At 37.9% G+C, this 25,710-nt stretch overlaps 1 protein-coding gene across 1 annotated transcript; it reads left to right on the top strand.

Annotated features, from left to right (window-relative positions):
* Positions 1–1,587: 1,587 nt before the first annotated feature.
* Positions 1,588–22,725, top strand: LOC121389429 (metallophosphoesterase 1-like). The gene is made up of 9 exons (XM_041521056.1): positions 1,588–1,647; positions 5,275–5,701; positions 7,600–7,670; positions 9,845–9,986; positions 10,339–10,525; positions 16,995–17,075; positions 18,808–18,930; positions 19,948–20,088; positions 21,609–22,725. The coding sequence occupies exons 2-9, from the start codon at positions 5,349–5,351 to the stop codon at positions 21,765–21,767; spliced, it is 1,257 nt and encodes a 418-aa protein (XP_041376990.1). The 5' UTR covers positions 1,588–1,647; positions 5,275–5,348; the 3' UTR covers positions 21,768–22,725.
* The last annotated feature ends 2,985 nt before the right edge of the window (positions 22,726–25,710 follow it).

Below are 25,710 nucleotides of genomic sequence, written 5' to 3'. Positions count from 1 at the left end.
GCCTGGCACCATTGTCTCATTGAGGCCACTAAACACTGGAGAAAGTTCCTTGGAATGCCATTACAGTCTGAGGAAGGATCAGCCGGAGTTCCTGTTTTGCAGATGTGTGGTTCGGATCCATGTGTCTTGGCAAGGGGTTGTCACGGGTGGTCGGCCACTACTGGGATGGTCCCTGACCTGGTTGTTTTGTTGATATCGTTGCCATAAGTGCCATATGGTATTTCTGTGGACGTTGAATTGACGTGCCCTGTCACGCTGCGAGGTCCCTGATTCATGCATCCCTGTGACTCGCCATCTGTCATTTTCACTGAGGCGTGGCCTGACAAAATTGCATCAAACAGTTCACTAATGGTGTTTTTCTGACTTCTGGGCTTCTGAAGGCTGCACAGAGTGGCAATGATTTGCAACTGAATATCTGGCCTTTTATGGTGAACACTGGACAGGATTTCTCCCAAATATTCCATGTCTCTTGCACAAAGCATGCAATCGCTGCAACAACTGCTTGGTTGCATTTCTTCGAGCTGTTTCATGCACATTTTCTTTGGTTTACATCCATAAATCCATTCACAAATTTATTACTCCAAACAATTCATGTCACAGTAACTTTTGCCTTTTAGTATATAATCTCCATCATGTAGAGCTGATTTTACAAAGCTTGTTTTTGATACAGTGGGTGGTCTAAACTGGTTTCACTGGGAACCAATGAAATATGCCAGTTTAGACAGAGTTTGTCCAGAGTTACGGTTCTTACGATATAGTGATCAGAAAATACCAATGTAAATAAAACGTCCTATTCACAAAACGTTTGGACTGTGTTAGACATCTGTGAAAGTAAGACTCAGAAATGCTACCTACATGTTCACCCGTTACAACAGGTGTGGTTCGTTGCTTATCAAAGAGGTGCGATTATTTCATAACACTTTGATGTCCTAATAACTCAGTAGAGGTAAGATCGCATGCCAATGTAGACAGAGCTAATTACCTCATAAACTTTTCTTTTGTTCTTGAAATTTCCATCTGAAATCTGGAATAGACAGCATCCGGTTTAGGCAGAGTTTTATTCATAATAAATTAACCATTCGTGGGAATGGGACTTTCAAACTGTGCTGGTTTACACAGAAATCCGGCTTAGACAAAGTCCACTGTACATGCATGTAACTACTGGTACATGTACATGTGTTTACAACGATTAAAGACCTGTATTTAAGAAAACAGGTTTTGTAAATTCAGCCTGTAATGTATAACAATGATAACAATATTAACACACATGAGAATTAATTATTAAAGATGAGATGCAATAAAATGGTTATTTAAAAAAATTAAAACATATGCATTTATATAATTTTATATTTTAGAACTTCAATACATGCATGGATAATAATTATATTATTATAACTTTGAGGTAGGGGTTGTGGTACTGGTATTTATGGGTCATAGTTTGGTTCATATATCGTACATAGTGTTTTAAAACAAAAACGTTAACATGATCGCCAATAGGACTTTATTTGGTATAATACACCCAAAAGGCGCTCAATGACGGATAATGACGGATAATGCCGATAATTGTCGAAGTATCATCAAGGGGAAATAACTATGACAGGAAAAATGGCTGCGTCCATAGTGCACCAGTTGATTCAAGATAAAACGGTGAATTCAATGGGACTGATTGGCGTACGAAACTGGGAGGGAGGAGACTTATGCGTCTCTTGACTTTTCTGCAAGAGTTTCTCCATAATAAATGTGTATAATCAGGGCTCGAAATAGAATGCAAAATATGGCCTGCTGTTACCATCGACGTCCCAAACTGCGTTCACGTAACGAAAACATGAATAGGCCTTATAGGGCCTACGATATTTACGGAACTACTGTTTAATTGTTTTTACATTTTTCTGCTACGATATGTGAAACAAAATAAATTGCAATAGGTTAACGTGAAAAATCAACAATGTGGTCGTAAAACGATCCATTCTAGTAAACAGTAGTGAAGCACTCTCCAGTAAACAGTAGTTCATCAAGATAAACGTCTCCGGCACGATATTTAATAATTTATTATTGTGATGTTTATTGCTGTGCCGTAACGTTTATCCATTGGATCGAATTTTCCATTTGCAATCACGATTTAATAAAATCAGGCATATGTGCTTTATTTAAGAGCCTCAACACGTACAACAACATATTTTAATAAATTTTAGACAAAAATATTAAGTACAATACCTTTGGTAACCTTTCCAGGATTAGATGTTTGAAGATGACACATTTAAACATTTGAAAACTATTTTTATCCTGGCACATCGAAAATGCGGAATGAAAATTTTGCGGAACGAGAATTATTCGTATCAAGCATTTTACGTAAAAAGAAATATTGCGGAACTGAATGGAATTGATTATTAAATTTATTTATTTTGTTATTTTTGTTTCTACATATGTGCTTTGTGTGGGTTGCATTATAAGCATTGTTAATAATATTGTCACATTAAAGTTTTGGGGTGTATTATTATTTTTTATTATTATTAAAAAAATAATGATTGTTAGTACAGGTCATTACTTATTTTAAGGCCTTCATTTATTTACTTTTTTCCAAAATTATTATTTCCTTTAGTAATTGTTTTTAAATATTATTATTACAGGCCATTGCTTACATGTGTTTCAAAGGTTTTTTTTCTTTTTTTTCTCTTCTTTTTTGTTTTAATTTCATTTCTTTTTTTTAGCTATAATTACTGGTCATTAGTTATTTTAGGAGTTTTATTCAGTTAAATTTAATTGTTATTATTAATTTATTATCAATTAATTGATTTTTAAACAATATTATTCATTAATTAAGTTTATTTATTTATTATTATAAAACGTGATATTCCATTAAATATCGTGGAATAAACTCGTGAACCCGAGACGAATAATAATAAAAATAATCCGATTCCACCAACAGTTTTCAATCACGTTTTAAATATGCTCACAATGGCCGGCGGGAATATTCGAGATTTTGTTCGTAACTGAAAATTGGATTAATGCAGGATTACTATTTGGACAAACTGTCTATTTATGCGTAAAACGTGACTCGGGAAGTTTTCTTTATACAGTAAGTGTTTATATTTATTGGTACATCTCATATTTCGCCACGAAATAATTAATTCCATGGTTGTATCGATTCCGCCTGAAATCTGGGCGGAAACTGCACGCTTGTTTTTGCTGTTCAAGTTGTAAACATCGGGTCCAATAAATGTCAAAATGTTAAAAAAAGGACCGTAGATGTTTACCTTGGTGAACTACAGTAAACAGGTGCAGCGTTTCTAACTGTTCACATGCATGCGTATTCAAAAAGTGTCGTACAGCGCATGTGCGGTTTGGCATTTTCCATTTTTAAGGCCACTATATGAAAAATATATGTTTCTTACACATGGACAGTTGATGAACATGTTTATTAATTTTTTAAAAAGGAAATGTTCAGTTTGTCAAGTGTTCTTTCTGGTCCGGTCTGCGTTTTACCAACACACATCGCTAACACTTGATGTCAATACTGATAGGCATTACGTTCATACCAGTTTGTAAAATGTAATTTTTTTAATGAATTGATTCTTAATTAAAACAATTTATACACTCAAAATTATTTACAATTGTTATGATGGATTATGAATACTATTCACTGTGTGACTATGTACAGTAGAGGCACAAAAATGTAGCATATATTTTTCAGATCGAATATAATAATTGAAAACAAATTCTAACAATAGTGGGGCTTAAAAATCATAAAAATTAAATGATTTGACCTTGTTGATCTGGCACGTGTGACACACACCAAATGTTAATTCATCTTCCTCCATTTTAAGTCAATTCCTACAAGTCATGTGGACCCGATATTGGTAATTTAAGGAATAAACAAAAACGACTTAGTAAAATTAATGATTTTAGGGGTTTGTAAAGTTTTGTATTTAGATACTTATTTGTCTGAACTTTATTGGTAATGAAAATGTTCCTGAACTGTGAAGAAAAACCTCACAAATGACTGACTAGCAGACGACAACAAATCGGATGTTGATTGCGTGAACCATTCATGAGAAAACAAAATGAACGGAGTTACAAACATAATGCAGTTAGGGATGTTGACAATAAAAAATGTTGAAGTAGCAAGCCAAAAAGAAATAATTTTAATATGGCCTGCTAAAGAAAAATATGGCCTGCTGGAAATAAGACAGCATGGATTTTGGCTAAAACATTTTCATTATGGCTAATAAAAATCTCATTTGGCTAATTTTTTGGCTACAGGTAATTTTGATCATGGTGAGCCCTGATATTTGTATCTTGAATTTTTTTTTCATGTGCTAGATCTAAAAAAAATGCAACTGCTTTTGCTTTTTACAAGCCGCTATTTTGAGCCCTGTTATTTTAAAAAAGATTACTTTAATTTTTATGTTACGATTAGGCCTATAGTACAGTGACATATCAATGTCCTAAACTGCTTTTGGCTAAAAAAAACCCAAACAGGAATACAATACTTATGGAGAGAATGTATATTTTCCTGTTACTGTACATGAAATAAAATATATTCCAATCAGTTATTGAAAGAAGCCAACAACACCCATGCCGTAAAATGAATCCATTCTAGTGTCCGATCATCTAGTAAAGAGGAAAGAGTGTTACAATCTTACACTGTTATTTTGTAACTGTTAGTTTAGTGGAGAATATGTTGAGAGTGCTTAAACACTTCCATTAAAAACAAAGAATAAATCCTTGAGAATTTGGAATGTTGTCTAAAATTTTGTAATCGCCGACTAGAAGAATACTGTCTTAGCACTCGGTAGACAAAAAGCGCTGACTTCACTTGTCAAATGCTGTACCGTTCTCTGTATTAAGACAGTGGTGGGTGGGTGTAGGGAGAGAATTGTTTTTTATGTATCTACATGTGGTAAAGTGTATTGTTAAAGTGTTTTCTTTACAGGGCGGGATGTAGCACAGTGATACAGCGCTCGCTCAATGCGCTGTCGGTATGGGATCGATCCGCGTCAGTGGACCTATTGGGCTATTTCTCGCTTCAGCCAGTGCACCACGACTGGTTTATCAAAGGCCATGGTATGTACTACCCTGTCTGTGGGATCATGGTGCATATAAAAGATCCCTTGCTGCTAATTAAAAAGAGTAGCCCATGAAGTGGCGACAGCAGGTTTCCTCTCTCAATATCTGTGTGGTCCTTAACCATATGTCTGATGCCATATTTAACCGTAAATAAAATGTGTTGAGTGTGTCGTTAAATAAAACATTTCTTTCTTTCTTGACTTGTAGATTCTGAAGTAAATGCATCTCGGTGTGAATCCATTGTGGAATATGATGTTGACGAGCTGTAATTTGCACAAACGATGCTGCAGAATGTGACATTTACACAGCAGATGATTGACTGCCTAGCCAGCTGCTGTCCGCGGTGTGCCGAGGCTATGGGCTGGCTGTGTCAGCTGCCGTTTCAAATGTACTGGTTCATCAGTGTGAGGAAGTGGGCGAGGGCGGTCCTCCTGCTCGTCCTACTGTTGCTGTACTGTGAGTTCCTGCACTACTTCGTGGTGCTCCTGCAGTGCTCCTGGCCGCAGCTGGCCAACAGTGGTGTGTCCCAACAGCTGGGCCTGGGCAAGGAGCATAAGCCTCTCAAAGTCATGGTCATAGCTGATCTCCATCTGCTTGGGTGGAGGGAAGGCCACTGGTTTGACAAAGTTCGCAGGTGTGTTTTCTAACTTGATTGCATTTTGTAGTTGTGTATACTAGTACATCAGGGCTTGCTCTGCCACTGACCAGTTGCAAATTTGAAGAACAATTTGCGAAAAAAAGGTGTGATAATTGATATTTTGATGGAAAATAACAATGTGTTTTGCATTTTGTAGATAATTTGGCAAACTTTTCTTATCACCCAAAGCTAGCCCTGTATATACTGACTTCCAAAAGAAACTTTATTAGGCCCTAATCTTGCTGGCTAAATGAGCGGTTTTTTTTTGCCGAATGTCAGCTCAAGTCGCCGAGTTATTAGCAGTAGTGAGAAGTCGAAGTCACCATAATATTCTGGACCTAATCTGATTTCAAAAATAAAATCCCACAACAGACGTCAAGACCTCGACATGTTTATTGTCATTGCTCACTTGTCGCCGTATGTTGGACAGTGGTTACACTTTTGTGCCAGACTATCCTTGAGTAATTGTGAACTGGGCCTATTAATGGGAAATGGTTTCTGTGCAGGCGCACTGTAATGTATGATTGATTTGATGAAGTAATGTTTTACCATGTCCAATTTATTATCAAAATCAACCAACAAATGTTAATGCTTATGCCAGTTTCTGTTGTGAAGAGATTAAATACATATTGTAGTCTTAATGTTGACATTCATCAGATATACCCTTAAACCGGGCTACTGTTTTTCAAAGCGACACATGTCGTGCCGTGTGCTATGACCAGTCGAGCGTTGTTAATCCTTGGCCACCTTAATTTCAGTAATGCCAGAAAATACTAATTAATACTTAATTTTAGCATTATGGCACATTATCAAGTACTTAATAGTATCACATTTTTAATAAAACATACAACTGTTTTGTTTAAATAAGTAGTATTTTATATAAAAAATATTACGATTAGAACCCAGTGTGAAATTCTGAATTTTTCCAATTGAACATTGAAACTGCCGAAATGTTATGAAATGTACTGATGAATGTTCACTTTGCCTATTTTTATCAAACGTTTCCCCGTTTCTTTTTGCATGGGAGAGATCACTTCTCCTACTATTTCAATTCTAGATTAGGGCCTGCTTTATTTTCATAAAATATGAACAATTTGGTAAATATTGTCGATAATCGAAAAGAACCAATTTAGAAACCACCTTACAAACACTTTGCATGTATACTTATATATTCCACCGTTTCATTTGTTGGTTTTCAATAATACAATTTCAAGCTTTATCTTTTGAATGGCAGCATATTATATATTATGTCCTATGTCGACAGTTGTGAATTATATCAATCATTTTTAATCAGTCTTTGCAATGAACAAAAAGAAAGTTGAACTCGGATCACTCTCCTAAACTGGTGTTGGTTGAGCAGTCGCATGAAGTTTCAAATAAAGTTTTTAAAAAATGTTATTGCAAGGTTGTGTGGAGAACAGGGCTTCAGACTCACTCTTACCAAAGTCGAGGCAATAATCGCTGTGCCCAAAATATGTCTGCCCAGAATAAGAAAGCCCAAATTGAGTGTAAACATGTTAACTTTAAAACATTTTACATCAAAACCATTAAAATCTTAAGCTGTAATTAGATTGAAATAACTTGAAATGCATTTCTGAATATGTGCAACATCTTTACAAGCTGTTAATAACATTAGTATACTAACAAAATCTAGCATCCAAACGTCTGTCTACTTTTTGAAATACTTAACAGCTTTTGATTTCAAAACTAGTTGGTAGTTTGCTTCAATTTAAATTTGCATAACCGACAAATGACGAGAACTGTGAATTAATATTGTACTTTATACATGTATATAATATATACTCTGTATGTAATATATACTCTGTATGTAGTATATACAGACTGAGCACAATATTAATTCACAGTTCTCTATTATGTTGTTGTTCTAATTACAGAGAATGGCAAATGGAGAGATCTTTCAAGACCAGTGTTCTACTGTACAATCCAGACGTTGTCTTTGTCTTGGGTAGGTGTTCATCTGCATATGTATGTGCTATTTAGATTTAAATTTAATATGGAATGGAAATTTGTTTAAAGCCGCAAACCCTAGTTTCCAATGTCAAAAAGATTGATGTAACGTCATATCCAAATACATTCCATTTCCATGTGACCGAACAAACCTCACAAAAAGATCGATGTAGCGTCATATCCAAATACATTTCATTTCCGTGTGACAGAACAAACCTCACAAAAAGATCTATGTAACGTCGTATCCAAATACATTCCATTTCCGTGGGACAGAACAATCCGAACATATCTAGGACAGTAGTCTCAAATGTACATGTATCTCATATGTTAAGCTAAAAACTCTGGGATGTTTGCACGGGAAAAGGTCTAAAAATAAACTAAAGCTTGACTCGATAACCTTTACTTCTCAGAGGTACATGTACGTGCAGTTTTAGAATTTTGAAACATGTATTTCGTGGCATTACAAACACCAGGATGAATATTCTAAACAATAAAATGGGAGTAACTTGTAATTTAAATGATCATAACGGCTCTAGTAGTGAAAAATATGACGTAGTGTTTAAAACTAGAGTCTGTCCCTTTAACACATTGTAGTTATGTCTGGTTGGCTGATTCCTTCATCTGACCAACTTGAAATCAAAATAATACTTGTCACAAGTTGAGCATATTCCAGCATACCATATAGGAAAAAATATTTGTTTAATGACACCTCAGCACATTTTTAAACTATACTTATTGAGTGTATAATACTGTATATGATTAATGTGACTTTTTTTTTCTTTTTTTTTTATCCCACTGCCCCCATCCTTTAACTCCTTTGAATTCCATCTCATTTCTTCCTGATCTGGCAACTCCTCCTATCTTTCAACTTCTTTTGCTATCAACATCCACATCCCAGTCCTTGTCTCTCAACCGCGACAGGTGTTTGTTGTAGCTATCAGTTCCACACACCTGTCATTCCCCATCAGCTTTTTAGCTTTGGGCTTGGTCTGATCACTTCGGAGAGTGTTCACTAGTTTCTTCTGGCAGTGTTAAGAGGTACTTGTAACCACCTACTGTAACCACCTACTGTAACCACCTACTATGCTCCCCTACTTCTGGCGGTCGTTAGTTAGCGCCATGGGTCACACCAGCTTAATTTGATATTTGGTTGAGAGATTGAGAAATGAAAACCTGCAATTGTCACATACATGTAAGCTACTCCCGGTTTCGAAATAGGAAGTAAAATATGGCCTGTTGTCATTTTGTGTCTCACCTTTACCAAGTAACAAAGTGAGATATGCATGTAGGTATTACTTTTCCAATAGCTGTAGTGGCAATGGCATCAACTATTGCATTAAAATTTAAACTTTACGGTTTTGCATTTACATCAGTAAACTGTAAGTGCTAGGTTAATGAAACATGGTTTATAATTGCACCTAAGGATTTTCATCACAGTGCACTACTGAAAAAAACATGGTAGGCAAGACATTTAATTTCGCAGAATTATTGTCTAAAATAGCAGACCAAAGGGAACATGTCCTGCTCATAAAAAATCTGATCTGATGAAATTATGACAGTGCGGGAAGAGGGAAGGGTTTGGGATGGTGTGTGGAACATTAGGACCGCGGAGGTGTATTGTAGAGCATTATGGAAGTAAAATACGACAGTGTGGAAAGAGGGAAGGGTTTGGGATGGTGTGTGGAACATTAAGACCTCTGAGATGTATTGTAGAGCATTATGAAATTAAAATACGACAGTGCAGAAAGAGGGAAGGGTTTGGGATGGTGTGTGGAACATTAGTACCTCTGAGATGTATTGTAGAGCATTATGGAATTCAAATATAACAGAATCACCAACTAAATAGCAGATGAGATAATAAAGTGTTTATTTGTCTCTTTAAAAATTATCAGCAGTTTTGCTGAGGTGGGTTAGCAGGCTGTTTTAAGCCCTGCTACTCATACCAAAAAACCGATAAAAGGTATTTTTCTGCTATTATGAGGTTGCTGTCACTGTTGTTACTTTCATGAGGCTTATTTATATGAATAGCAATGTGCTCTAGTGGTGTCGTTAAAAAACCAAAAACTTTAGTTTTATTTATGTGAATATGATTGGGTTGTTAATTTTTCGAGGGCTCTGTTTTGATTTCAAATGACTTGTTAGTCTAATTAAGTTGTTTGTTGTTGATTTCAGGGGATCTGTTAGATGAAGGCCAGTGGTGTTCTGATTTTGAATTCAAGTACCACGAAGAACGATTCAAAAGCATGTTTTCTGTTTCGTCCAAAACCGACATGCATGTTGTCGTGGGCAACCATGACATCGGCTTCCATTACGTGTATGTATGACAAGAGATGCATCAATCAACACTCATTGGAATTTGTCATTTTTGGTTAGATAAATAAAGAAAGTATGATAGATTTTATTGTTATGTGTAATAAAATAAAATTATTAATAGAGACCAAATTTAGCACAACTGAGATCAAATTTAGCACAAATTATGTATTTATTTAAGTGTTTATTATAGACTTGTTTGTTTATTTGTTTTTCCATCTATCCATCCATCCATCCATCCATCCATCTATCCATCGGCCCGTCCATCCATCCATTCATCCTTCCATCCATCCATCCATCCATCCATCCATCCATTTTATTATTCTGTCATATTATTTCTTTATTTTATTTTCTAGGATGAATCGACACAAACACCACCGGTTTGAGAGTGCCTTTAATTCCCCGTCGGTGCGAATGCTCCGAATACGAGACAACATCTTCGTGTTGGTCAACAGTATGACTCTGGAGGGAGATGGGTGTTCTCTGTGCAGTGAGGCAGTCGGCAAACTGAGGGGAATTTCACAACACCTTGAATGTATTGAGGTCTGTGTTTAAACACCTTGAACGTGTTGAGGTCTGTTTTTAAACACCTTGAATGTGTTGAGATCACTGCTTTAAACTCTACATGTTTTAATGTCACTGTTTTTAAACACATTAAATGTGTTGAGGTCTGTTTTTAAAAACCTTGCATGTGTTGAGGTCACTGTTTTTAAACACATTGCATATGTTAAGGTCACTGTTTTAAAGACTTTGCATTCATTGAGGTCACTGTTTTTAAACACATTAAATATATTGAGGTCTGTTTTTAAAAACCTTGCATGTGTTGAGGTCACTGTTTTAAACACCTTGCATATGTTGCGGTCACTGTTTTAAAGACTTTGCATTCATTGAGGTCACTGTTTTTAAACACATTAAATGTGTTGAGGTCTGTTTTTAAAAACCTTGCATGTGTTAAGGTCACTGGTTTAAACACCTTGTATACTTTGAGGTGGTATTTGAAACACCTTTCATGTGTTGAGGTCACTATTTTAAACACCTTTCATGTGCTGAGGTCACTGTTTTTAACATCTTGAATTTGCCCAAATCACTGGAAAAGTACTTCAATTTGAGAAATCATCTTGAAAAATTATTGAATCTTAGATTTCCGGTGAAAATATACAAATTTACCTTTCTCAAGTTTATTTTCTTGTAATGCCAAATTGTGTTTGAACCTTGTGTTGCTCCGTGGTACAATGCTTGGCTGAGCTGTACTGTGTATGAACCTTGCGTTGCTCCGTGGTACAGTGCTTGGCTGAGCTGTACTGTGTATGAACCTTGCGTTGCTCCGTGGTAGAGTGCTTGGCTGAGCTGTACTGTGTATGAACCTTGCGTTGCTCCGTGGTAGAGTGCTTGGCTGAGCTGTACTGTGTATGAACCTTGCGTTGCTCCGTGGTAGAGTGCTTGGCTGAGCTGTACTGTGTATGAACCGTGCGTTGCTCCGTGGTAGAGTGCTTGGCTGAGCTGTACTGTGTTTGAACCTTGTGTTGCTCTGTGGTAGAGTGCTTGGCTGAGCTGTACTGTGTATGAACCTTGCGTTGCTCCGTGCTAGAGTGCTTGGCTGAGCTGTACTGTGTATGAACCTTGCGTTGCTCCGTGGTAGAGTGCTTGGCTGAGCTGTACTGTGTATGAACCGTGTGTTGCTCCGTGGTAGAGTGCTTGGCTGAGCTGTACTGTGTTTGAACCTTGTGTTGCTCTGTGGTAGAGTGCTTGGCTGAGCTGTACTGTGTATGAACCTTGCGTTGCTCCGTGCTAGAGTGCTTGGCTGAGCTGTACTGTGTATGAACCTTGCGTTGCTCCGTGCTAGAGTGCTTGGCTGAGCTGTACTGTGTTTGAACCTTGGGTTGCTCCGTGCTAGAGTGCTTGGCTGAGCTGTACTGTGTTTGAACCTTGCGTTGCTCCGTGGTAGAGTGCTTGGCTGAGCTGTACTGTGTATGAACCTTGTGTTGCTCCGTGGTAGAGTGCTTGGCTGCACTGTACTGTGTATGAACCTTGTGTTGCTCCGTGGTAGAGTGCTTGGCTGAGCTGTACTGTGTTTGAACCTTGCGTTGCTCCGTGGTAGAGTGCTTGGCTGAGCTGTACTGTGTATGAACCTTGCGTTGCTCCGTGCTAGAGTGCTTGGCTGAGCTGTACTGTGTTTGAACCTTGCGTTGCTCCGTGCTAGAGTGCTTGGCTGAGCTGTACTGTGTTTGAACCTTGCGTTGCTCTGTGGTAGAGTGCTTGGCTGAGCTGTACTGTGTTTGAACCTTGCGTTGCTCTGTGGTAGAGTGCTTGGCTGAGCTGTACTGTGTTTGAACCTTGCGTTGCTCCGTGCTAGAGTGCTTGGCTGAGCTGTACTGTGTATGAACCTTGCGTTGCTCTGTGGTAGAGTGCTTGGCTGAGCTGTACTGTGTATGAACCTTGCGTTGCTCCGTGGTAGAGTGCTGAGCTGTACTGTGTATGAACCTTGCGTTGCTCCGTGGTAGAGTGCTTGGCTGAGCTGTACTGTGTATGAACCTTGCGTTGCTCCGTGGTAGAGTGCTTGGCTGAGCTGTACTGTGTATGAACCTTGCGTTGCTCCGTGGTAGAGTGCTTGGCTGAACTGTACTGTGTATGAACCTTGCGTTGCTCCGTGGTAGAGTGCTTGGCTGAACTGTACTGTGTATGAACCTTGTGTTGCTCCGTGGTAGAGTGCTTGGCTGAGCTGTACTGTGTATGAACCTTGTGTTGCTCCGTGGTAGAGTGCTTGGCTGAACTGTACTGTGTATGAACCTTGCGTTGCTCCGTGGTAGAGTGCTTGGCTGAACTGTACTGTGTATGAACCTTGCGTTGCTCCGTGGTAGAGTGCTTGGCTGAACTGTACTGTGTATGAACCTTGCATTGCTCCGTGGTAGAGTGCTTGGCTGAGCTGTACTGTGTATGAACCTTGTGTTGCTCCGTGGTAGAGTGCTTGGCTGAACTGTACTGTGTATGAACCTTGTGTTGGGATTCCCGTCGGTGGGCCCATTGGGCTGTTTCTCCGTGGTAGAGTGCTTGGCTGAACTGTACTGTGTATGAACCTTGCGTTGCTCCGTGGTAGAGTGCTTGGCTGAGCTGTACTGTGTATGAACCTTGTGTTGCTCCGTGGTAGAGTGCTTGGCTGAACTGTACTGTGTTTGCTGCTTTACATCTGTACAGGTCTTTGTAGTGGCTGTGGGAGGCGGGATGTAGCCCAATGGTAAGACGCTCACTTGATGTGCGGTTAGTCTGGGATCGATTCCCGTCGGTGGGCCCATTGGGCTGTTTCTCATTCCAGGCATTGCACCACGACTGGTGTATTAAAGGCCGTGGTATGTGCTATCCTGTCTGTGGGATGGTGCATATAAAAGATCCCTTGCTGCTAATTGAAAAGTGTTGTGGGTTTCCTCTCTAAGACTAGAAGTAAAAGCTACCAAATGTTTGATCTCCAATAGCCGATGATTAATAAATCAGTGTGCTCTAGTAGTGTCGTTAAACAAAACAAACTTTACCTTTGTAGCAGCAGTGGGTTTCGTTTCTCCTTGGGGCAAAGCATTCATCTGAGATGCTTTTATCTGATTGTAGCAGCAAGTTACATGAACGTCTCTCGTACTGTGCCTGCTTCACTGTTAGCATATGATATGTTTAACAGCAAGTTACATGAATGTCTCTAGTACTGTGCCGGCTTCACTGTTCGCATATGTTTAACAGCAAGTTACATGAACGTCTCTCATACTGTGCCTGCTTCACTGTTTGCATATGTTTAACAGCAAGTTACATGAACTGCTGTCGTACTGTGCTGGCTTCACTGTTTGCATATGTTTAACAGCAAGTTACATGAACGTCTCTAGTACTGTGCCGGCTTCACTGTTAGCATATGTTTAACAGCAAGTTACATGAACTGCTGTCGTACTGTGCTGGCTTCACTGTTAGTATATGTTTAACAGCAAGTTACATGAACGTCTCTCATACTGTGCCGGCTTCACTGTTAGCATATGTTTAACAGCAAGTTACATGAACTGCTGTCGTACTGTGCTGGCTTCACTGTTAGCATATGTTTAACAGCAAGTTACATGAACTGCTGTCGTACTGTGCTGGCTTCACTGTTTGCATATGTTTAACAGCAAGTTACATGAACGTCTCTCATACTGTGCCGGCTTCACTGTTTGCATATGTTTAACAGCAAGTTACATGAATGTCTCTAGTACTGTGCCGGCTTCACTGTTAGTATATGTTTAACAGCAAGTTACATGAACGTCTCTCATACTGTGCCGGCTTCACTGTTAGCATATGTTTAACAGCAAGTTACATGAATGTCTCTCGTACTGTGCCGGCTTCACTGTTTGCATATGTTTAACAGCAAGTTACATGAACGTCTCTAGTACTGTGCCGGCTTCACTGTTCGCATATGTTTAACAGCAAGTTACATGAACGTCTCTCATACTGTGCCGGCTTCACTGTTAGCATATGTTTAACAGCAAGTTACATGAACGTCTCTAGTACTGTGCCGGCTTCACTGTTAGCATATGTTTAACAGCAAGTTACATGAACTGCTGTCGTACTGTGCCGGCTTCACTGTTGGCATATGTTTAACAGCAAGTTACATGAACGTCTCTCATACTGTGCCGGCTTCACTGTTCGCATATGTTTAACAGCAAGTTACATGAACGTCTCTCATACTGTGCCGGCTTCACTGTTCGCATATGTTTAACAGCAAGTTACATGAACGTCTCTCATACTGTGCCGGCTTCACTGTTAGCATATGTTTAACAGCAAGTTACATGAACGTCTCTAGTACTGTGCCGGCTTCACTGTTAGCATATGTTTAACAGCAAGTTACATGAACTGCTGTCGTACTGTGCCGGCTTCACTGTTGGCATATGTTTAACAGCAAGTTACATGAACGTCTCTCATACTGTGCCGGCTTCACTGTTCGCATATGTTTAACAGCAAGTTACATGAACGTCTCTCATACTGTGCTGGCTTCACTGTTAGCATATGTTTAACAGCAAGTTACATGAACGTCTCTCATACTGTGCCGGCTTCACTGTTAGCATATGTTTAACAGCAAGTTACATGAACTGCTGTCGTACTGTGCTGGCTTCACTGTTTGCATATGTTTAACAGCAAGTTACATGAACGTCTCTCATACTGTGCCGGCTTCACTGTTTGCATATGTTTAACAGCAAGTTACATGAATGTCTCTAGTACTGTGCCGGCTTCACTGTTAGCATATGTTTAACAGCAAGTTACATGAACGTCTCTCATACTGTGCCGGCTTCACTGTTAGCATATGTTTAACAGCAAGTTACATGAATGTCTCTCATACTGTGCCGGCTTCACTGTTAGCATATGTTTAACAGCAAGTTACATGAATGTCTCTAGTACTGTGCCGGCTTCACTGTTCGCATATGTTTAACAGCAAGTTACATGAACTGCTGTCGTACTGTGCTGGCTTCACTGTTTGCATATGTTTAACAGCAAGTTACATGAACGTCTCTAGTACTGTGCCGGCTTCACTGTTCGCATATGTTTAACAGCAAGTTACATGAACTGCTGTCGTACTGTGCTGGCTTCACTGTTTGCATATGTTTAACAGCAAGTTACATGAACGTCTCTCATACTGTGCCGGCTTCACTGTTAGCATATGTTTAACAGCAAGTTACATGAACGTCTCTAGTACTGTGCCGGCTTCACTGTTAGCATATGTTTAACAGCAAGTTACATGAACGTCTCTAGTACTGTGCCGGCTTCACTGTTAGCATATGTTTAACAGCAAGTTACATGAACGTCTCTAGTACTGTGCCGGCTTCACTGTTCGCATATGTTTAACAGCAAGTTACATGAACTGCTGTCGTACTGTGCTGGCTTCACTGTTTGCATATGTTTAACAGCAAGTTACATGAACGTCTCTAGTACTGTGCCGGCTTCACTGTTCGCATATGTTTAACAGCAAGTTACATGAACTGCTGTCGTACTGTGCTGGCTTCACTGTTTGCATATGTTTAACAGCAAGTTACATGAGCGTCTCTAGTACTGTGCCGGCTTCACTGTTCGCATATGTTTAACAGCAAGTTACATGAACTGCTGTCGTACTGTGCTGGCTTCACTGTTTGCATATGTTTAACAGCAAGTTACATGAACGTCTCTCATACTGTGCCGGCTTCACTGTTAGCATATGTTTAACAGCAAGTTACATGAACGTCTCTAGTACTGTGCCGGCTTCACTGTTAGCATATGTTTAACAGCAAGTTACATGAACGTCTCTAGTACTGTGCCGGCTTCACTGTTAGCATATGTTTAACAGCAAGTTACATGAACGTCTCTAGTACTGTGCCGGCTTCACTGTTTGCATATGTTTAACAGCAAGTTACATGAACGTCTCTAGTACTGTGCCGGCTTCACTGTTCGCATATGTTTAACAGCAAGTTACATGAACTGCTGTCGTACTGTGCTGGCTTCACTGTTTGCATATGTTTAACAGCAAGTTACATGAACGTCTCTAGTACTGTGCCGGCTTCACTGTTAGCATATGTTTAACAGCAAGTTACATGAACGTCTCTAGTACTGTGCCGGCTTCACTGTTAGCATATGTTTAACAGCAAGTTACATGAACTGCTGTCGTACTGTGCCGGCTTCACTGTTCGCATATGTTTAACAGCAAGTTACATGAACGTCTCTCATACTGTGCCGGCTTCACTGTTAGCATATGTTTAACAGCAAGTTACATGAACGTCTCTCATACTGTGCCGGCTTCACTGTTAGCATATGTTTAACAGCAAGTTACATGAACTGCTGTCGTACTGTGCTGGCTTCACTGTTAGCATATGTTTAACAGCAAGTTACATGAACTGCTGTCGTACTGTGCCGGCTTCACTGTTAGTATATGTTTAACAGCAAGTTACATGAACATCTCTCGTACTGTGCCTGCTTCACTGTTAGCATATGTTTAACAGCTAGTGGATGCATACATTAAAATCACATATTTGTTTTCTTCCAGAATCCTCTAAAGTCACAGAGTCACTACAACAAGTGCCATCATTATGAACAGTTCAAATATACAAAGCCAATATTACTTCAGGTAACAAGTGCCATCATTAGCCTTTAGACTACTGGATTAATTTTTGACAAAGACCATGTTGAGTGGGTTACAAGTTTATAATTTTTACTTGCATATATTCACTTAAATAATTTATAAATACATAAAATAAAGTTCATATTTGAATCTGTAAGTATTATTTTCGTGGGTTTTAATTTTTATGATATTTTATATCAGTTAATGTTGACTAAAATTAGGCAAAAAATCGAAAAAGTTGCGTTTACTCACCAGCATTTGAGGCCAGCTGTCCAGTATTTATGTCTATTATTCCCAATAACAGTGGTTTTCTGACCAGAATAAAAAAAAAAAACCCAACTATGATTCATATCCCAATATTTGGAAATTTATTATCAAATTAGCTGTCACAATCGGCTATCGATCCCTGAAAATGACCGCAATGTGCCGCCATTGTTGTTGAGCGAAAATAGTTGCCAAATACCACTTTTGGAACTCAAAATTCCAAGGTATTTTCCGTTGAAAAAGAGAAACCTAAAGCAGCCATAGTGTCAGTAAGTGTTTCCTGTTTTGTATTTCCGGTGAGTGTTGTGTGCAAAACGGTGGGAAATATGAATTGGGGAATGCACTGTAAACAATGAACAGTATGTTGACTGGCATGACCTCGGACGAGATGTCTTGCCTGCAGTAGTCAGAAGGTTAAAAATATGGAAAATGCATTTAATTTTTATTAAAAACACCAGGATGACCAGAAACCCTTCGGATACATGTATGGAAATGGATAAAAAATAAAATCTAAGAAACGTCTGATTTCAGTAAACCATATTGTCTAATAACTAGGGTCTGTACGTTTAAACATTTTATCCTTGATTTAGATTCTAAATATTCGGGTGCAACATTCTTCTTTCCAAGCCATAGACAAGTCCGAGCCGTCAGTAATTGTGCTAGGAAGTCAATGTTTTTTAACAATTGGTTTCTGACAACACCAATTTTGTTATCTGTGCAGACCAGTTGTGTAAATAATGAACTCAAATATTCATGTACCTGTCTACAATGTCTTTTATTTGTAAACAAGAAACTGTCGAATGAAAATGAAAGTAGCAAAGTGAGAAAATTGTGTTCCGCAAAATAAACAAAAAACCTTCATTAGAACTAACATATAAACCCAACAGTTTATAAGAACAAGATATGTGAAATATATATCTTTATAAATTTTGACTTCACTCTTTGATATCCCATCAAAATTGCATTGAGATTCATACAAGTGACAGAGATTTTACTTTTGCCATTCACTAAATTATATTTATAATGATAATTTAAAATATTACAACTGTTTTCTGCCACCACATTATCTTAGGCCAATTTCTCAGAAATTAAAGAGGGGAGGGGTGGGGAGGGCTAAAATACTTAAATGTTTGCTGGTTGTTATTTATTTTATGTTCATTGGGGTATGAAAAAATTAAAATTGCCCGCAAACTGTGTGAATCACCAAAGCCGTTGACACATAAGTTTGCGAATTACTTTTTTTTTCATACCCCAATGAATGTAAAAGAAATAAATGACAATTGTGATAATTAATTTTAAAACATACTTACTAATAATAACATTAAAGGTTCATATTTTATTATTATAATGCTCAATAAGACCAAGTGACATTCATTGAGAAATGAAGAAACTCTTGCTATGGCTGGATGACATTAAATTGTATTGAATGTAACAGACATTTAATTATGATTAACCGAGTGTAACATACTTGCAGCATTTTCCTATGTACCGGCCTTCCGATGCAGACTGTGATACTCCGGATGCAGCGCCACCTGGTGTTAAAAACATTCCATTTAAACTGAAAGTTGACTGTCTGTCCAAAGAGGCTTCCAGACAGGTGAGAAAGCAGTCATGTGTGTAAGCATATTAGCAGGGGGACCTCTAGACTGTAGCAAGCAAAGTTTATTGGGGAGGGGGGTGTCAAGTGATGCTCTCTGCAAAACATATGTTAAAAAAACTGAAAATATGGTTGAGCGGAGTCCCGGGTGGAGCCACTGGCTATCCAGATATAAGACCCGGGATGGACATGCTCGAAACCCTCGAAATGGTGTTATGGTGTATTTAATACTTCTGAGCTCTATGGTGTAGTGGATATGATGCTGGACTGTCGACCTGATGTTCAGTGGTTCAAATCTCATCAAGGATGGATCATACTTTTAATTCATCTTTCTCATCTATCACCCTCTGCCTATCATCCTCATTATATTACTATACAAAAAAAACCTGATCCAATTTCACCTATGATTTCAGTTTGTTTTCACCATGTTCTGTCAGTTTTCTCTGACTCTGCTTTTCTGAGTTGTCCACACCATAATTTACCAGTCTGTGCTTCCTCCATGGGTGCAGTCTCTGTTACGTCCCTGCACCCACCTGGCATCACCGTTCTCTACAGCCAGTAAAGCTACTAGGAGATTACACTCACCAGAGTGGTCACAAGCTCACAGCAAAAACTGATGGAAAATGGCATGGGTGGCCACAAGAGCAAGGCACATGTTGTAGTTGGAGAGACAAGGACTGGGGTTTGGAGGTGAACAGCGAAAAAGAAAAAAAACCCATTGTTTTTCTAATAAAATATAAATTATTACACCAAATTAAAATGAAAACTGTTTTTGGCATTGCCAGTTGATAAGTGCTAGAGTTAGCCCCAAGTTGGGGGTGGGGTGGGGGGGGGGGGAGGTAGAGGGAGAATAAAAAAATATAGTTTTTCAGCAAATAGTTACATTGCTGATGAATGCTTGAGTTACGGGGGGTGGGTGGGTGATTGGACGAGTAACAAATATAGGTATGCAGGAAATGATTCCACTGCTGACGAATGCAGTAACTACTTACTGAGTCATGTTGTTTTGTGTTTCAGCTCTTGGACTGGATAAGTCCACGTTTCATAATCAGTGCTCATACTCACCATGGGTGTTACCGTGTCCATGACAACAACATTCCAGAGTGGACAGTGGCATCGTACAGTTGGCGGAATAAAAATAACCCAACTTTTCTTCTAGTAAGTCGACAAAACGTTTTTACAAATTACATCATAAGGACAACAAAAGCAGGGGTATTGACAAACATTAGCCAATTTGAGTGGGTGGGGGGGGGGGGGGGGGGGTGTGTGATAACTGTTAGGGTTACAAAGTATTAAAGGGGAGATGGATTAAAGGGGTTAAAGGGGTTAACTGGTCCCAAATAATACATAAAAATATATTTAAAATAAATGAAAATCAGGGTTAGACGGTTGGGTAGGGAGCAAAGAACAAAAGAGAAACAACAAGAAAATAATAATGATAGCATAAATAAATAATTTTAAAATAAAAACAAACTCAAAAGAAAAACACAAAGAAACCAATCATATAACACACTGTCAGTAGTATAACAGTATAATTGTAAAAGAAAATGCAATATTATTCTAAAATTAGGTTACAAAGATTTTCTCGCTAGGATCAAATACATGTTTTGAGGACGTTTAGCCAAACTTCCATCATGCAACGTCATTTAGGGTACAAGTTAGTTACCTCATAAACTTACACATGTTATGAATGGTTATTTGCTGGGCACTCCGGCCTATCGGCTGTCAATCAAAACATGGAAACTGTGCAGATAACCATGCATACCATGAGTAAATTTATGTGGTAACTTTAAATTGCCAACCAGTAAAACAACAAAAGTCGCTCCCCGTAAAGTGCTAGAGCGATATAAAAGTTGTTCTATGCATCAAAGGCTTATTATTTGTTAAAATTAGAATATGTGCTAAGCTATTTTTGCTAAATGTGAATGAAAATTCAATCTGGTGAATATACTTCATATAAAATCCTCTCCAAAAAGGTTAATAAAAATTGTGTTACTTATATATTTCCACCATTTTGTCTTGCTTATGTTTTTTTGTAAATACAGAAATGTGAAATACTAGTATATGTTGGTTGATACACTGTTTATATACATTTTATTAACAACATTACACACATTCCTTATGTAAAGTTATTTGGTCTAAGAGAACTTTAATGATGCCAATGCTTTTTGTATTTTGCGAAAGGGGATGCATGGGGAAAGCTTGGATATATACATACAAGAATTCCACTTGCCAAATGCACTACATGTGTACTTATGAACCATTTCCTTTTATTTTCATTTCATTTCCACTTATTGTTGTGCTTATATCCAATTGAGGATCATGCACGCTGTCCTGGGCACACTCCTCAGCTATCTGGACTGTCTGTCCAGGACAGGGAGTTGGTGGTTAGTGATTAGTGAGAGAGAAGAGGATGTTGTGGTCTTACACCTACCCACTGAGTTGTTAAAACTTGCTCTGGGTGGAGCTGGTACTGGGCTGTGAACCCTGAACCTACCAGTCTCATGTCCAGTGGCTTAACTACGACACCACCGAGGCCGGTATTTCCTTGTAACATTTTGTTTAGGTTATCTATTAGTTATCTCCCCTTTCACTATTAATGGTTTATTTGTCTTATATAAATGTACATTAAAAAGTTTTTTATTATTAATTTACTTGTTTAAATCTTTTTTTTGCAGATGACTGTAGGTAATGAAGATTATGCAGTAAAACGATGTTTTTTACCCAGTGAATTCACAGTCATAATGATGTACATCATTGGAGTGTTTACAGTATTGCTTTTATTGATATTTCCAAGACGAGTCGTCAAGTTTAGCTCCGGCGACAAAGCTCATTAATATAGGACTGGTATTATAATGTTTTGTTTTTAAAAGTGATTTTATGGATTTCATTAAAATATTAATTCTAGTCTGATCTGTGATCTGAATTTACGAAAGATGTTTAACTTCCCTAAACATCTGATAATATTTACAAATTTTTAAATAAGTGCATGTATTCAGCCATATGCACCGAGTAGTCTAAAATAAAGATGATCTCGTTTTGTGAACTTGACTTGTTATTTAAATAGTCATTCATTGTCATGGCTAAAACTGGAATGTGATAGAATCGAAGATTTTAGCAGTAGTGTGTATTTACACTTTCTTCCTGTATTGTATAAGTGTAATATTTTAGCAGTAGTGTGTATTTACACTTTCTTCCTGTATTGTATAAGTGTAATATTTTAGCAGTAGTGTGTATTTACACTTTCTTCCTGTATTGTATAAGTGTAATATTTTAGTTATTACCCTTTACAAAATGTAAAACTATATTCAGATGGAAACATGCTTTCACTAATTGTTTCCACTGAAGACCATGTCAGAATTATCAAGCATGTGATATCCATTAGCTGATGATTAATGAATCAATGTGCTCTAGTGATGTCGTTAAACAAAATAATCCTTAATAATGTGTAAATGTTTGTACAAAATAATATATAATATTAATTTAAAGATGTTTGCTATTAAGCTCCATTGTGTTTGGAGTGTCTAAATAAATGACAAGACCCAAAAACATGCCAATAACTCAAATGTATGACAAACTCAGGAATATGTTGTTCGATTGTTGTTGGTGCAACTGTTTTGTTACCAAGTTCTCTGGAAATCATAAATAAAAGAGGAGTGATTAGTTGCTCCCAGGGCTTCTAGATTATGGTAGTCCCACTCCCATGGCTAGTGATATTGATTGTTGGGCTAGTACAGGGCTTCTAGATTATGGTAGTCCCACTCCCATGGCTAGTGATATTCAGTGTTGGGCTAGTACAGGGCTTCTAGATTATCGTAGTCCCACTCCCATGGTTAGTGATATTCAGTGTTGGGCTAGTACAGGGCTTCTAGATTATGGTAGCCCCACTCCCATGGCTAGTGATATTCAGTGTTGGGCTAGTACAGGGCTTCTAGATTATGGTAGTCCCACTCCCATGGCTAGTGATATTCAGTGTTGGGCTAGTACAGGGCTTCTAGATTATGGTAGTCCCACTCCCATGGCTAGTGATATTCAGTGTTGGGCTAGTAAATAACTATTATAGTGAAAAACAAAGTTGTCAAATGCTGCATTTAAGTCTTATTTTGTAAATATGAATATCCTTTGAAGCTCTATATCCTTTTGTAGGTAACATATCCTGTAATCCTATTAGTTAAATTGTATTTACTTAAAGTAGTGCTATTGAATTTTTAATCATGACTAGTACATTTTTTAAATTACCGATCTCATTGCTAGTGAATTTTCATACAAATTCTAGACGCCCTGGCTCCCCATACTTAGATTATGGGGAGCCATTTAAGATATTTCCTTATTGATACAAAGTAAATTTACACCTGAAGGGGAGTTTACAAATTGAATTAGTGTATATTTCCCTTTATAAACAAAAGATTTGTTGCCTTCCTGAGCTAGAAATTGGAAATAAAATATGGATTGCAGTTATATAAAGTAGCAGGCCAAGAGAAATATGTCCAACTAAGAAAACTATGGACTGCTGGAAATAAAGAAATCACAGGATGAAGGAGGGTTTGAAACAGTGTGTGAAGAATTAGGACTTCTGAGATGTATGTTTGAGCATTATGGAATTAAAAGATACCAGAATCACAAGATAAATAGCAGATGAGATAATTGTACATCAGGGGCCTACACAAAACTCTCGCAACTCTGCGATCTCACAGTGCGATGCTAAAAGATTTGCAAAGAGAATGCTTTGTCTAGCAGAGCCTAAGAGACCTTTGTGAATTAGGCCCCAAATGTGTACCTTGGAAAATGATTTTCTGGGTTAATATAGCAGGTCATTTCACTTGCTACAGGTAGGTCTAAAAATAGACTGCTTTTTGCGCCCTGCCCTCAGTAGCTTATATCTGCAGGTATAATTATTATAAATACATTTTCTTTTAAAATACATATAATTATGTATACACATCTTGGTGATTCATTTTTTAATATATTTTTTTTTAATTTCAGTTTATTAAAAAAAAAATTATGAATCGCACAATATATGTAGCAGGCCCATAGGAATGACTTTGGGAGTGTGTGTGTGTGTGGGGGGGGGTTGCACTGACGGATCGGGTACCAACTCTTGTATCAGATTTTGGTTACAATGGCAAACATTAATGATTTAAAAAAAGGCTCACAAGTGTGTGTGTGTGTGTGTGGGGGGGGGGGGGGGGATGTGACCCCTAGCCTCCCTAGTTCCTACGGGCCTATGTAGTTGTCAAACTTCATCTGTTTTTATCACAGCTTATTTTTGTAGATTTTTAATATTTTGTATTATTTGAAATTACCAGTATTTTTTTGTGCCATAACACTGTTGAAATGCAAATACAAGAGATTTATGTTTTAGAAATAGAGGATTCATTTCAAGTATTTCTTTGTGTGAAAAACATGAACTTAGGGTTTGTTAATCTCTATATTAAGTGAATCCTCTTATTTTATATATTAAAAGTGTTGAGTAGAGAATTCATCATGTTAGTATATTTTGCAGTCAAATATTTGAAGTGACAGACCCTAATGTTTAAACACTTCAGTGTATTTTTCACCGTTGGTGCAGGTTTTAATAATTGAAATTGGACATTACGTAGATTTTATTGTTTACATGTAGATAACTAGATTATCCATTTCTGTACATATTAAATGTTTCTGGTCATCCTGGTGTTTCTAATAGCATGAAATGTATTTGTTATAAATGCATGTACATTCGAGAAGTACTATGGAAACGAGCTCTAGTCTACTTTTTACGGGTATTTTACCCATTTCAACCTCTCTCTCTCTATCTCTCTCTATCTCTCTCTCTCTCTCTCTCTCTCTCTCTCTCTCTCTCTCTCTCTCGTTTCACTCTAGTGTAACTTTATTCAAATATGTTACAGGTTTGTAGATTATCCAAATTGAGTGTCCATTAGTGTCGTGTTGAAACTTGGGTCTGCGACTTTTATGGTAAACCAAACTGGCCGGTTGGTAAATCTATTTGTTCATGGAACTGAACGGTGTTCCAGTGTACACCTGTTACTGTATATCACACTCGGTACGGATATATTGAACGGTAGTTTATAGCTAGTGTTGGTATATTAAACTTTTCATTACCAAAACATATTGCAATTAATACATGTTCTGTAACAGAGGTGGACCCATGGGAGGTGGGGGAGAACCAGTCCTCCCTAAATATGTTAAAGTGCCTTTTTCTCTCGTTATTATAAGGTTGTGCCCTTTTCACGAGTTGGTCCATGTGCCCTCCCCCCACGCAAGTAAAATTTTACACATTATTCATAAGTGTGCGATTTTGGTTTTAAAAATTAAAAGTGTCATAAGGTCTCCCCGTTTGCAAATCTGGCGAGCCCGCCACCAACCCAGCGAGCCCTGCGTCTCCAGTAGAATGTTTTGCATTACTGTGGTTTCCCAGGATTTTGAAGAATCAATGTAATTTGTACAATAATTTTTACAAGCCATGCAGGCTCGTATGCTAGCCAAGCTAGAGTCCTATATGATTTTGCAAGCCTCAGGCTCCCGGACTCTCCTCAAAATCGCACTGTTCATTAAAACTTGTTTAATATGAAAATGTTTTTAGTACATGCGAGATAGATTAACAGCGCAAGTCTTGCTTGTTTTAAAATGGTGCCAAATGTTTTGCCATTTAAATCATTGATGTAACTTAATGTTGAATGTAGTTTGTACACAGAACTGTTACTGTTTCCAAGACACTGTATATTATTTTGTAGAAATGTTGAATAAAAGCATAACACGAAGATAAAAATAAAAACAAATGAA

This window comes from Gigantopelta aegis, chromosome 14 (assembly GCF_016097555.1).
Source record: "Gigantopelta aegis isolate Gae_Host chromosome 14, Gae_host_genome, whole genome shotgun sequence".
Lineage (NCBI taxonomy): Eukaryota > Metazoa > Mollusca > Gastropoda > Neomphalida > Peltospiridae > Gigantopelta > Gigantopelta aegis.
This window is presented reverse-complemented; position numbering and strand designations above follow the sequence as displayed.